Raw genomic sequence first — 14,785 nt, 5'->3', positions numbered from 1 at the left:
TTCAGGGCTCAGTCAGAACTTCTTAACCTGGACAGCTAGAGAAAGCCTTTCTGACAATTCAGGGACATGTCCCAGGCATGTTCGGACAAGATGGACAGGAGAAAAGAGCCTAAGGTGGGGGGCTTTCACCTCTCAAGCCTGCCAGTGCTCTGACCTGGAACCCAGCCAGAACTTCTTAACCCAGGCAGGCAAGGGAGGGCTTCCTTGACATGTGGGGCACTGACCTTGGCACTTTGAGATATAGTATGTTAATAATTTTATAATGCATGCGATTAGCAATCAGTGTCTTGGTGCTAGAGTCAGTTGAACCAGACAAATACAGTGCAAAGGCAGTGATGTACCAGACCTGGGGCCAGGAAACCGAAACATATGTTGCTGAGAAATTAGGAAAATATATTAAGTCCAGGAGCTAAAAAGATATGTTTTTAGTTCCTTTCTGAATTCTAAGTGGTAGGGCTGGGCTCTTAGAAGGCTGGGCAGAGAATTCCCCCATTTGGAGGCGGAGTAGGAGAAACTTCTTGCTCTCCAATCAACTCTTTATTCTAGGCACAAACAATCTTCCTAGCATTGCTAGACTGTAGAGTAGAAGAAGGAGAGTGCCATTTATGGACCGAGCAAAAGGCATTGAACTTAATTTCCCCTTAATAGGCAGCCAGTGCAATTCTTTAATGGCTTTAGAGGCTGGGCAACATTTTGGAAGATTCATCAGCACTCTGGCTGCCGCGTTTTGAAGTGTATGTAATTTACTAAAAAGGCGCATTTGAGAGGCTACATTTGAAGCATTGCAATAATCTATTTTAGAGATGACTGGGGCCAAGATCAACGGGAGAAAAGGGAGAATTATTTGTTTAATTCTTAACATGAGAAATCAAGAGACTGTTACCTGCTTTGAGTGGTCTATGACAGCAAATTCCATATCAAAGGTGAGCCCCAAATGTCTTGCCTTCTGTACTGGGAGTGGAAGGGGACCAAGGTTTATTGGCCATCAGGGGGTGTTCCAGAAGGAGGAGTTGCCACCAAATAGCAACACCTCTGTTTTTTCCATATTAAGCTTTAACCAGTTCTTCTGCATCCAGTTGGCAATGCTACCCATACAGGTTTTGAAATGTTTGGCCACTTTTTCAGGTTCTGATGAAACGGATACCACTATTTGGATGTTGTAGGCATATGAGAATACAGAGAATGCACAGGATTGAATAAGTTCAACAGTGGAGTAATGTAGGCATTAAACAGGGTTGGACTTAATGAAGATCCCTGAAGGACCCGACAGGAAAGCGTAAAGGGGGCAGAGGTATAACCCTTCAAGGCCACCATTTGCTCTCTATTTGACAGGAAAGACCTGATCATTTTGAGAGCTGTACCTTTGATGCCTATCCTTACAAGACGGTTGACCAAATAGGAGTGGTCAACCATATAAAATGTAACCAACAGATCCAGCAGAATCAAGGCTGCATTGTCACCTCTACAAGCAATGGCTCTTATCTCTTCCATGGCTGCCAATAGGACAGTGCTCTTCTATGCAGTCATTAGGTCTAAACCAATTCTGTGCAGGGTCAAGATAATTCGTAGTTCCACAGAAGGTAGAGATATCCTGATTCATGTCCTTTTCTAAGATCTTAGGAGGAAGGGGACGGTGCGAGATAGACCTATAGTTCTCCACCTCTGAGGGGTGAAAGGAGGGTTTCTCTAAAAGCAGCACAATAGCTGCTTTTTTCGTGCACCTTGGAAGCAGCCAGACTCAAGAATCCTATTTAACAACAGGGAAAGATGAGCAGAGGGGGTTTCTGAAACCGAATGAAGTACCTTCGGAGTGTATGGGTCCCAGGAGCTCCTGATATAGTGGTTTTGATGAGAGTAACATCCTTCTCTTTAGTGAGCGGAATGAAAGAGCTCATTACAGCGAGGCAGAGAACAGACCTTGGCTGGTCAGGGATTTCCATCTGTCTGTAATTCATGAAAAATTTCAAGGTTGTACCTGGAAACCCATGTTTGGCATAGCTTCACAAGTGCAATCCTGAAAGGTTTTGTGAAATCCTTTATCGAATGCAAAATGAATATATATATTTTTGTATGCAAAAACAAGCAAACATTTTTCCTTTATTATCCCCATAGAGAACCTCATCCCATACATCCCTGCAAATTTTGAGGGGCATTAATTTATTGTTTGCACCCTGGAAAGAGATTTTCTCCATCCTTTCAACAAAACTAAATATCTTATTTTTTTCATACATAAACATTTGTGTTTTTGGGTGTTCACAAATTTCTAGGGCATTTCTATACTGAAACGCACACTCTTTAAACACAAGATGAAATGTGCTTAATTGGAAACCTTGTTGAATAAATCCATTTTCGAATGTGACACTCACTTTTGTAAACTAATTTGTACTTTCAAAAAATCTATTTGCATGTGTGAATCAGATAGCTTTGTGAATGAGGTCACAGTAGTTCAGTATCCAAAGGGGCCAATGTGCTGCAGTGTTCCCAAAAACGATATGCTACAATCAGACCCATAGAAACCATTTGCTTCTTACTGGTCTACTGAAAGTTCTACTTGTATTTACTTTTTAGCTGTCCTGTTTGTTGATTTTTTTAAACTTAATATAGACGTTATAATTAAAGCCAATGTATACAATGCTTGACAACCCCCCCCACCCCCCGGTGCGTTTTTTTCTTCTTTCTCTTTCCCCATGTGTTCTCCACCCAGTACCATGTAAATATGCTCTTTATTTTCAATAAAAAATTACAGAAAAAAAAAAAAAAAAACCCTCAGTTGACAACTGCATGAAGGCAAACCAAAATGTTGGTTTTGATAATTTGCAAAAACTGCAGATTACTTTCATTTACGAAGACAAAACTGACAACCTATGGAAAGATTATCTGATTGAAAAGTTGCTAACGCTTAACCAATTATTAGGGCCTCATTTTGAAGCACATTTGTATTGAAAAAGTCATACTTTTAAGACGGTGATTATGTTGCATTGAATCGTGTTCAGGTAATTATCTCCAATGTACTTTTAGAATGATCCCCTAATTCCGCTTTTATCAGAATAACAATGAGTGCCATAACAGCTGTCAATTATAGCCTAAAAAGTATCACTACAGAGCATCTAAAGTGCAGAAGGCAAATGATTCAATCCACCTACCCGAAAATGTTGGAAAGTGTTTGCTGTGTGTTAGACCTGTCTGCTTCTGGGAAGACTCTAACCATCGTGATTTATTTTTTGTCCCCCTTAGCCTCCCAGAATTTCTATTTTTATTTTTACATATGTCCATCAGGAATTTTTTAATGCTGTCAGGGGGCTAGGTGTTCCTTGGCGATGACGCCATTTTTCCCTCATAACCTGTGAGGCCTAGTCAGCCCCCTTGAAAATCTAGGGATCTCCAGAAACTTAAGATGGTGTCCACCAACTGCCATAACGGACACTACTGGAGGACAGGTCCATAGGATAACATTAGGGAACTTTCTAGAATTGACTAGAGACTTCTGCAGGTCTCAGGCCACCCTATATAAGGCCAGTGACCAGCAGCCATTTTGTGCTGACCCCAGAGTAGAGGAGTGAGGCAGTGGTGAGAGGAGGTGGACACACTGAGAGCAGCTAGTTTGTCACTGAGGCTGACAGTTACTTCAGAGGATTGTTCCCCCTTCAGCCTTTGACCGATCCCTCTCTCAAGACAACCCCTACTAACAAAGAAATCGAACTACTGAAAGAAGAAGATCCTTTTATCTCAGCGCCCTCAGCAAAACCACCCAGAACTCCCTTAACTGTGGGTATTCCTGACTGACCATATCCAGCGCTGTGCTTACCGGTATTGTGGATCAGCTGTAGGAAAGGTGGGCGTCTGTGGCACCTTAGCGCCTTGAAGAGCGAGGGCGCCGTGTCTGCGCAACCTTCCTGAGAGGCCGGAGCTGAAGGTGACTGAGGAGGAGCAGCGGCGCTGTATTAGCGGATTGCGGGACCCCGGGGGCACCAGCTGCGTCAAGCAGAGCAGGTAGTGCTTCCGCGCATGCTCCCAGCGCGCCCGCTATCGAGAGCAGGAGGGGCCTAGGGTCGGGCAGGCCCAGGAGATCAGCGTCAACGTGAAGAGCAGCGTCCTTCCTATGAGCGAGTGCGGAGGCGGAAGAGGTACGAGAGCGTCTGCGCATGCCCGGAGGTTCAGCGCGACTGCCGGCTTAGCTGAGGAGACGCCGGAAGATCTCCAAGAGCGCCGCCTCGTCCACAGTGACCCCCCCTGCGTGTGAGCGCTCTCTACGAGGCCAGCGCCTAAGGCGGAGTCTGACCGGCCAGCCCTAGCGTCCTGATGATAACCGGACCATTGTGCTGAACTGCAACACAGCCTCGGAGGCGGGCGCCAAGTAAAGATCTGTGAACTGTGGCGCACCGACCGCCACGACAGTAAGGAGAGAGGGGGGTTGAGAAAGGAACGTGCTAAATCGTTCTGGGTGTAGCGCTAGTATCACAAATCACAGCGCTTAATCGAGTGACCTGATAGCCCAGCAACGTTAAGTCCTGAACTGTGTCAGAATAAGCAAAGGGGGGAAAAAGAGTCACATAACCCCAACTTCACTTCTGTAGGCTTCTGACAAGTGGCTATTAAGCTAGAAATTAGTAGGGAACTTAACCTAATATCAGTAGAGCGCTGACAGGTCTTGCTGGAAGGAAGCTTCCCTCAGAAACTCCTAGTAATGGTTGTGAGAAGCTGTAAAACCAGTGGTATTCTTACAAATCACTCTGTGTGTGTAAGCTAACACAAAGTTAAGGTGCAGATAAAAGTATAAAGGGCATACCCCTGAATGTTGTAAATTAAACAGTGAATTGGCAGGTTGTATTGTTGAAGTATTGCTGACATGGTGTACTAATGTAAGTAATCCTGCATAAGGTGAAACTAAAGGGTTTCCTGTAAATTATCAAAAGAGTTACTTTTATATCGTACTGAAACCTTGTTATTTGAATGTGGTTTTCTGCCCTTTTTCCACAGCTGGAGGAGTGAAAAGTAATCTCTCTAGTAGAAGTGTAATGACTATTCCTAAAAGTAATTGATGTTGTAACTTGTATGATTTCAAATCCAAAGAGCCATATTATTTTTATAAAAGGTAACGGTATTTTTACAAACAAAGGTGTTGTGTCTTTATTTTAGTGGTTCATCACTGTGTTACTGTGGGTGAGACTTGTAAGTACTTAGCCAACGCCTCGAGTTAGCTGTAGACCACTACTGTGCCAAGCTACCATATGTAGGCTTGGGTAATCTAGGTCCAACATAATTGGTGTTTCAGCGGTGGGATCACGGATTTGTACTTACACTCACTTATTAGTAACGCAGTGCTAACCACAAGACCTCACCTGGAGTTTTCTCCTTGCGGCCCTCCTAATTTATATTTTTGATTTTTCTAAATTTACTTCTGGTGGTGGGTGGAGGTTAACCTCAAGTCACTTCGTGGTTTTCTCCTGTGAGTAATTTTATACCATGGCAAAGCTGGAGGTGAATCTTAAAGAGTTGGAAGCCAATACTGTGGCCCAACTCAGGGATTGGTGTCAGCAGAACGGGGTATTTTTCAATAAAGGTGCCAAGAAAGGAGAGTTGCTGACAAGCATAAGGGCATGGTTAGAAGCTCGCCTAAGGGAGGAACCAGAAATGGAAGTGGGTGATGGGGACACTGTTACTGAGGCTGCATTGCTGAACCAAATGGGGAGAGGGAATCTTCTGACAGGTCCCAGGCTACCTTCCAGGGCAAGCAGCAGTGTTTCAGACAGGGGCTTAACCGAAGCCGAGCTGGAAGATAGGAGGGAGGAGAGGAGGTTGAAGATAGAACTAGCCAGGATGGACATGGAAAGGGAGGATAGGAGATTGGCACATGAGCGAACCATCAAAGAGATGGATTTACAAGCCCTAAACCGAGGATCCCCCAAATCAGAGAATGGTGGCAGCGATACCCAGACCAACATCAAAGAACCTAGACCGTACCTACCAAAAGATATTATGGCTTGTTATGTACCCAGTGACGACATTGCTAAGTGGCTAGCCGCCTACGAGGTCTCGCTAAGGGCCCATGGGATTCTGGAAGTCCACTGGGGAGGTGGGTTGTACAAATACATGCCCCCTACTGGCAGGGATACTTTGTTGGCTCTTGACCAGAGTGAACAGACCTACTATCCGGCTATGAAATCAGCGCTGCTCAAGAAGTTTGGGTTGACCCCTGAGAAATATAGGCAAAAGTTCCGGGGTAGCTACAAGCTGGGCACGCAAAACTGGGTAGATTTCTTGGACTACGCCAGGAAGGCCCTGGAGGGTTGGGTAAGAGGCAGCGAAGTAGGAGACTATGAGGGACTATATGACCTCATACTCAAGGAACACCTACTCGAGAAGTGTCTTCCCGAACTAAGACAGCATCTGGTGGACAGCAAGCTGACCAGCCCCAGGAAGCTTGCTGAGGAGGCGGACATCTGGGTTAGTACCCGGGTGTCGACAAAGGGGACTGGAGGGAATTCCCAGAAGCAAGGACAGGGCGCCCCCCAGAGGAAAGAGGGAGGGGAAACTAAGAGGGAGTTCTCAAAAGGGCCACAAAATACTTCGCAAGGAAGGGGCAGAGGATTCATCCCCAAGAGTAACCCCCCTCGCAACCCTACCCCTGGCCAAAGCCAGCAGCCAAGGGTTGTTCATTGTTTTGAGTGTGGTGGTGTGGGACACTATAAAGGAGATGTGAGGTGCCCAAAAAGACCACCCCCTCCCACTGGAGGAAAAGCCCCGGGAATCACTAGTGTAGTGCTCGGGGAGGAGATACCTTTGGTTAATGGAGGGGAGCGGGCGGGTGTCACCTTAGTGTCCCTGGGAGATAAAGAGATGGTTCCCAAGACCCAGCTGCCCTCTAATACTACTAAGTATGAGCAGTGGGTCACCATCAATGGCCGAAGAGGGGAGGCTCTGAGAGACACAGGAGCCAGCATGACTATGGTAAGGAGTCAGCTGGTGTCTCCAGAGCAGGTCATCCCAGATGTACTCCATCCCGCCGTAATGGCTGACGGCAGATTGGGCCACTATCCTGTGGCTGAAGTTCCCTTTGAGTGGGGAGGGGTTGCAGGTCCACTTCGAGTTGCCGTAAGCCCTGCCGTGCCTGTTGACTGCCTGTTAGGGAATGATATGGAGCACAATGCTTGGAGGAGGGTGGAATACCAGACTCACTCTGAGATGCTGGGACCCCCTGACTGGACTTGTGTCAGCACAAGGTCCGCGACTGCCCGAAGGGGGAGTTCATTGACGCTGGAGCCTGGAACAATGGCCCAGCCGGCTGCCAGAGAGGAGAAGGACAGGAGGCCGGAGGACCCTGCCTCGACATCTCCACCTCGTGAGACAACTGGACCACCTGCGGAGGTGGATCTGGAGTCCACCGGGGAGAATGTTGCTTCCCTGGAAAACCTACCCATCCCAACTGAATGGCATGTGGAGGGAGGTCCTTCCCGGGAAGAGTTCTGCAAAGCTCAGAAAGAGTGTCCTACTCTCGAGGGGCTGCGGCAACAGGCCAACGCCCAGGCAGCGGGAAACATTGAAGGGAGCTACCAGATTTACTGGGAGGATGGACTCCTCTACAGTGAGCCCAAGACACCTGGCCACGGTTCAGCCAGAGCCTTGGTGGTCCCTCAATGCTTTAGAGCCTTTCTACTGGAACTGGCTCATGAGATACCATTGGCAGGACACCTAGGACAGGACAAGACCTTTGCCCGGCTTGTCCCCCATTTCTACTGGCCTCGAATGAAAGTGGCGTCGGATACATATTGTCGGACGTGTGTGTCTTGCCAAGCCAGTGGGAAAACTGGGGTGAAGCTAAAAGCTCCCCTGGAACCACTACCCGTCGTTAGCACCCCCTTTGAGAGGGTGGGCATCGACATTGTAGGGCCATTGGATCCACCAACTTCAGCTGGACATCGGTTCATACTGGTTTTGGTGGATCATGCCACCCGGTACCCAGAGGCAATACCTCTGAGGACCATCACTGCACCTGCAGTGGCAAGGGCCCTGATGGGGATTTTCACCAGAGTGGGTTTCCCCAAGGAGGTCATTTCCGACAGGGGGACTAACTTCCTTTCAGCATACATGCGGGCCATGTGGAAGGAGTGCGGCGTTACCTATCGGTTTACTACTCCCTATCACCCACAAACCAATGGTCTTGTGGAAAGGTTTAACAAAACCTTGAAAGGTATGATACGGAGTCTTCCTGAGAGCCTACGGAAGAAATGGGACATCCTCCTACCCTGTCTCTTGTTTTCCTACAGGGAAGTGCCACAGAAGGGAGTGGGCTTCAGCCCCTTCGAACTTTTGTATGGGCACCCTGTAAGGGGACCTCTCAGCCTGGTGAAAGACGGATGGGAACAGACTCCCAGGAAGCTTCCCCAGGACGTGGTGAGCTACATGCTGGCCTTCCGGAGCCAAATGGCTAAGTTGTGGAAGCAGGCTTCAGACAACTTGGAGGCCAGCCAAGCAGTTATGAAAGAGTGGTATGACCACAACGCTCACCCAGTGGAACTGGAGCCTGGACAGAAAGTGTGGGTAATGGAACCTGGAGAGCTAAATGCCCTCCAGGACCGTTGGACAGGCCCCTTTGAGGTTTTGGAGAAAAAGGGGAAGTCTACCTATTTGGTGGATCTTAAGACCCCGAGGCAGCCCCTCAGGGTGCTGCATGCCAATCGTCTCAAGCCACATCATGAGAGGCCCGAGGTTGTCTTAATGCTGGTGACCGATGGAGCAGAGGAAGAAGAAAGTGAACCTCTCCCTGATCTTCTCTCGTACAAAGAAAAAGATGGATCAGTGGAGGGAGTGATTCTCTCGCCATCCCTGACTTCTGAACAGCAAAGTGATTGCCGCCAGATCCTGGAGCAATTTTCTCCCCTGTTCTCCCTTGTCCCAGGTAGGACCCACCTGTGTACCCATGACGTGGACACAGGAGACAGCCCACCTGTGAAATCTAAAATCTACCGGCTGTCGGACAAGGTGAAGGCCAACATCAAAAGTGAAGTCGCCAAGATGCTGGAACTAGGGGTGATTGAACCTTCTGGTAGCCCTTGGTCTAGCCCGGTGGTTTTGGTACCAAAAGCTGCCCCACCAGGCACCACACCTGAATTGAGATTCTGTGTGGACTACCGAGGCTTGAACTCAGTGACTAAAACTGATGCACATCCTATCCCACGGGCGGATGAGCTTATTGACCGGCTGGGAGCTGCCCAATACTTAAGTACCTTTGACCTAACTTCAGGGTACTGGCAGATTTCCCTTACCGAGGAGGCGAAGGAAAGGTCAGCCTTCTCTACACCTGAGGGACACTACCAATTTCGTGTGATGCCCTTTGGGCTCAAGAATGCCCCTGCCACTTTTCAGAGGCTGGTGAACAGGGTCCTTTCGGGAATGGAAGCTTTTTCTGCTGCATACCTGGACGACATTGCTGTCTTCAGCAGCAGCTGGGAGGACCATTTGCAGCACCTGCAAGCTGTTCTTCATGCCCTCCAACAGGCTGGCTTGACCATCAAGGCCAGCAAGTGTCAGATCGGACAAGGGTCGGTGGTGTACCTAGGTCACTTGGTGGGCAGGGGGACGGTGCAGCCCCTCCAGGCAAAGATTGAGACCATCATCGCCTGGGAGCCCCCCAAGACTCAAACCGAGGTCCGAGCCTTCCTGGGCCTCACTGGATACTACCGTCGCTTCGTGAAGGGGTATGGCACTATCGTGGCCCCCCTCACTGAACTTACTTCCAAGAAGCAACCCCGACGGGTAGTCTGGACAGAGGCTTGCCAGCGAGCCTTCATGACCTTGAAACAAGCATTGTGTTCCGCTCCCATTCTCAAGGCCCCTAATTTTGCTAGAGAATTCATTGTCCAAACAGATGCGTCAGAACATGGCATTGGGGCAGTGTTATCGCAGCTAAATGATGAGGGCTTGGATCAACCCGTGGTCTTCTTGTCCAGAAGGCTACTCCCCAGGGAAAGGAGATGGAGTACAATTGAGAGAGAAGCCTTTGCGGTGGTTTGGGCTCTGAAGAAGCTGCGACCATACCTGTTTGGTTCGCACTTCCTAGTTCAGACTGACCATCGCCCCCTTCGTTGGCTGATGCAAATGAAGGGGGAGAATCCCAAGTTGTTAAGGTGGTCCATCTCCCTACAGGGAATGGACTTTAGGGTGGAACACCGACCTGGGGCAGACCATGCCAACGCAGACGGTCTATCCAGATATTTCCGCCTTAGTGATGAGGACTCCCAAGGGGTTGGGTAGTTCTCCCCACTTTCAGCTGGGGGGGACGCGTGTTAGACCTGTCTGCTTCTGGGAAGACTCTAACCATCGTGATTTATTTTTTGTCCCCCTTAGCCTCCCAGAATTTCTATTTTTATTTTTACATATGTCCATCAGGAATTTTTTAATGCTGTCAGGGGGCTAGGTGTTCCTTGGCGATGACGCCATTTTTCCCTCATAACCTGTGAGGCCTAGTCAGCCCCCTTGAAAATCTAGGGATCTCCAGAAACTTAAGATGGTGTCCACCAACTGCCATAACGGACACTACTGGAGGACAGGTCCATAGGATAACATTAGGGAACTTTCTAGAATTGACTAGAGACTTCTGCAGGTCTCAGGCCACCCTATATAAGGCCAGTGACCAGCAGCCATTTTGTGCTGACCCCAGAGTAGAGGAGTGAGGCAGTGGTGAGAGGAGGTGGACACACTGAGAGCAGCTAGTTTGTCACTGAGGCTGACAGTTACTTCAGAGGATTGTTCCCCCTTCAGCCTTTGACCGATCCCTCTCTCAAGACAACCCCTACTAACAAAGAAATCGAACTACTGAAAGAAGAAGATCCTTTTATCTCAGCGCCCTCAGCAAAACCACCCAGAACTCCCTTAACTGTGGGTATTCCTGACTGACCATATCCAGCGCTGTGCTTACCGGTATTGTGGATCAGCTGTAGGAAAGGTGGGCGTCTGTGGCACCTTAGCGCCTTGAAGAGCGAGGGCGCCGTGTCTGCGCAACCTTCCTGAGAGGCCGGAGCTGAAGGTGACTGAGGAGGAGCAGCGGCGCTGTATTAGCGGATTGCGGGACCCCGGGGGCACCAGCTGCGTCAAGCAGAGCAGGTAGTGCTTCCGCGCATGCTCCCAGCGCGCCCGCTATCGAGAGCAGGAGGGGCCTAGGGTCGGGCAGGCCCAGGAGATCAGCGTCAACGTGAAGAGCAGCGTCCTTCCTATGAGCGAGTGCGGAGGCGGAAGAGGTACGAGAGCGTCTGCGCATGCCCGGAGGTTCAGCGCGACTGCCGGCTTAGCTGAGGAGACGCCGGAAGATCTCCAAGAGCGCCGCCTCGTCCACAGTGACCCCCCCTGCGTGTGAGCGCTCTCTACGAGGCCAGCGCCTAAGGCGGAGTCTGACCGGCCAGCCCTAGCGTCCTGATGATAACCGGACCATTGTGCTGAACTGCAACACAGCCTCGGAGGCGGGCGCCAAGTAAAGATCTGTGAACTGTGGCGCACCGACCGCCACGACAGTAAGGAGAGAGGGGGGTTGAGAAAGGAACGTGCTAAATCGTTCTGGGTGTAGCGCTAGTATCACAAATCACAGCGCTTAATCGAGTGACCTGATAGCCCAGCAACGTTAAGTCCTGAACTGTGTCAGAATAAGCAAAGGGGGGAAAAAGAGTCACATAACCCCAACTTCACTTCTGTAGGCTTCTGACAAGTGGCTATTAAGCTAGAAATTAGTAGGGAACTTAACCTAATATCAGTAGAGCGCTGACAGGTCTTGCTGGAAGGAAGCTTCCCTCAGAAACTCCTAGTAATGGTTGTGAGAAGCTGTAAAACCAGTGGTATTCTTACAAATCACTCTGTGTGTGTAAGCTAACACAAAGTTAAGGTGCAGATAAAAGTATAAAGGGCATACCCCTGAATGTTGTAAATTAAACAGTGAATTGGCAGGTTGTATTGTTGAAGTATTGCTGACATGGTGTACTAATGTAAGTAATCCTGCATAAGGTGAAACTAAAGGGTTTCCTGTAAATTATCAAAAGAGTTACTTTTATATCGTACTGAAACCTTGTTATTTGAATGTGGTTTTCTGCCCTTTTTCCACAGCTGGAGGAGTGAAAAGTAATCTCTCTAGTAGAAGTGTAATGACTATTCCTAAAAGTAATTGATGTTGTAACTTGTATGATTTCAAATCCAAAGAGCCATATTATTTTTATAAAAGGTAACGGTATTTTTACAAACAAAGGTGTTGTGTCTTTATTTTAGTGGTTCATCACTGTGTTACTGTGGGTGAGACTTGTAAGTACTTAGCCAACGCCTCGAGTTAGCTGTAGACCACTACTGTGCCAAGCTACCATATGTAGGCTTGGGTAATCTAGGTCCAACACTGTGTATTTTGACTCATCATCTGTAAATGTTCTTTTTACAGTTTAATATCAATTACCGAACTCTAAAAGGCTTTGTATCAGCAAATGTTACAGGCTTCAGGTAAGGACGCAGATTTATTAATCAGTAGATTTATGTAATAATCCATTAATGTAGTTTAATATGATTTATAAAAAATAAATATAAATACAAAATATAAATGAATCTCTTAAGTATATGTCTACGTAGATACTGTTTGCATTCATTTATTTGCAGAGATATTTAATAATGAATATAACTTATTTCTACGTAGTGGTTCATTCAGTGCTGTTGTCATTTCTAAACACTTTAAGCATGAGTAGGAAGTCGCATCCACGCACAAGGAATCTATTTCCTAACCCAATGCCTCACGATTTAGAGCGCAAACACAACTCCCAAACCTATTAGATTGAATATGCTCTAATGACCACCTGGCTACAAAAGAAACTTTTTGGAAGACTTTACTGCATACATCATGGACAAGCTGTTTTATCTTTTTGACCATTTTTTCCTTGGAAACTTCAGGTTTCACTGGGGAACTGCCAGTGACACCCACTCAAATACACTCAAATCCTTTTTACTTGACAATAACCTGTTACTACATTTCTTATCAAAATCTCGTGAATATGCTGCCACCTTGGACCATGGGTTGTATCATGAAGACCGTTTCCGTTGCAGAGCCGAACTACTGTTTGTATGCCTGCAGTGTGGAAAGTAATTTCATTTAACCTAATATATCTTTCGAATAGTACCTCATTTTCAGACAGCACAACTCTGTAACAGAAAGAAGCAAACCTTGCTCACAATTTCTGAGCTGTATCATCTGATAATAAAATACCTTTCAGAGAAATATTGGGTTAAATGAATTCATTTTCTTCACAGCAGAAGCACAAAATTAGTTGTGATGAAAGGGTTTCTACATGCAGAAAATAAGATTTTGCTGAAGAGAAAATAGCCTAACGATTTAGCAACGTTTATTAAACCTCGTGGTGCAGATTTTATTGCACTTGTAAAACGTTGTTTCATATGTTGCATAGATCAGTTTAATTTCTTTTTTCAAGGCAGGTACAATGAAAGCATGATTGTCAGTTGTAGCGCTCTAGTGCTCCGAGGGTCTCCCAGAGCCCCGGAAGCACTACTACAAAATGTATCACCTTCTGGCCAGGCGTGGCCAGAAGGCTATAAATAAAGGGGACAGAAGTTGCGCGGGACTTCCTGCCCACACCAGCAACGAACGTCTCTGTGTCCATTATTGTATGCGAGACTGCAGGCCCGAGCGTAGATAAGCGGCACCAGCTGGGTGTTGTGTCCAGCAACCCCCACACTGGCGACGAGGGTGGGATCACATCGCCCAACCCGACCTGCAAACGCCGTTTATCCAGACCGGCACCACTCGAGAGTACCGGTAGCAGCGCCAAGGCCGGAGAGCGAAGAAAACCGGGACTGACCCGCAAAGCAAAGGAAGAACGCGCTTACCGGTAAGCAGCATATGCAAGAGGCTGCGTGGCGCACCGGTGGCAAGAACCCCAAGGCAGCACGAGTGGCAGAAGACCGAGACGCCGAGCCAGAAATCTCCACCGGCAGGCCCAACAGTGCGCGCATGCGCAGATAGAGTCAGGCCGACGCCCGGAGGAATGAGCTCTGATTAGGGACACACGCAGAGAGGAAACGCACACAGATCAGAGCGCGAGGCACCCGGCAAGGCGGAGTGGCATCGCGCTGGGAGAGAGAATAGCCGCGCGAGCAGGGCGCACCCAGAAAACAAGCACAAGCAAGTGCAACGTCGTAAGGAAAGCCAAGAGATTCACAGACAGCTCGAAAGGGGCCCCATATCAAGCACTCAGGAAGACACGGCCGAGGGAACAGACAACAAGCACAGCAAGAGCAAGGAACCAAGACAAGAGAATAAACAAGCAGAGGAAAAGGCAAGAGAGGAAAAAAAAAAAAGCAAGGAAATAAAACGTCAGCACCAGGCCCAATCATGTCTAACCCCCTAGGCGGAGCAATAGGAGGAGCGCCGCAAGCAGCAGCTCCAGTGCAACAAGCAGGGCCCCCAGCTCAAGCAGCTGTCCCCATAGCACAACCACTGGTTCCGTCAGCACACTCCCAGATACAAGCCCTACCATTCTTCAGTGAATTAATTGACCAAGGCACGGCAGCCCCACGTTGGGCAGTGTGGCTAGGGCAACTAAACAACTACTTCACTGCCACCAGAGAAAAAGACAATGAGGTTAAGAGGTCCCTACTGTTACATTTTGGAGGCACAGAACTTTATAAGCTGTTTAAACACCTGCCAAACACCGGGGCAGACACGGATTATGATGCGGCAGTTGCCGCGCTGAATGCACATTTTGATCCCCAATTAAATCCGCACTATGAACGCTTCAAATTCAGGCAATCC

The 14,785-nt window shown here is 48.1% G+C and overlaps 1 protein-coding gene across 3 annotated transcripts in view; it reads left to right on the top strand.

The window, feature by feature from the left end:
- The window catches only part of LOC144762473 (adhesion G protein-coupled receptor F5-like), a 1,325,307-nt gene that overhangs the window by 652,706 nt on the left and 657,816 nt on the right, over positions 1 to 14,785 (top strand). For all 3 annotated transcript variants that reach the window (XM_078647685.1, XM_078647687.1, XM_078647686.1), the window contains one exon: positions 12,410 to 12,468. In XM_078647685.1, coding sequence (XP_078503811.1) covers positions 12,410 to 12,468 — 59 coding nt within the window. The remainder of the gene's footprint in view (positions 1 to 12,409; positions 12,469 to 14,785) is intronic.

Source organism: Lissotriton helveticus, chromosome 6, assembly GCF_964261635.1.
Source record: "Lissotriton helveticus chromosome 6, aLisHel1.1, whole genome shotgun sequence".
NCBI classification, from domain to species: domain Eukaryota; kingdom Metazoa; phylum Chordata; class Amphibia; order Caudata; family Salamandridae; genus Lissotriton; species Lissotriton helveticus.
The sequence above is the reverse complement of the archived record's forward strand: the minus strand, read 5'-3'. Positions and strand labels throughout refer to the sequence as shown.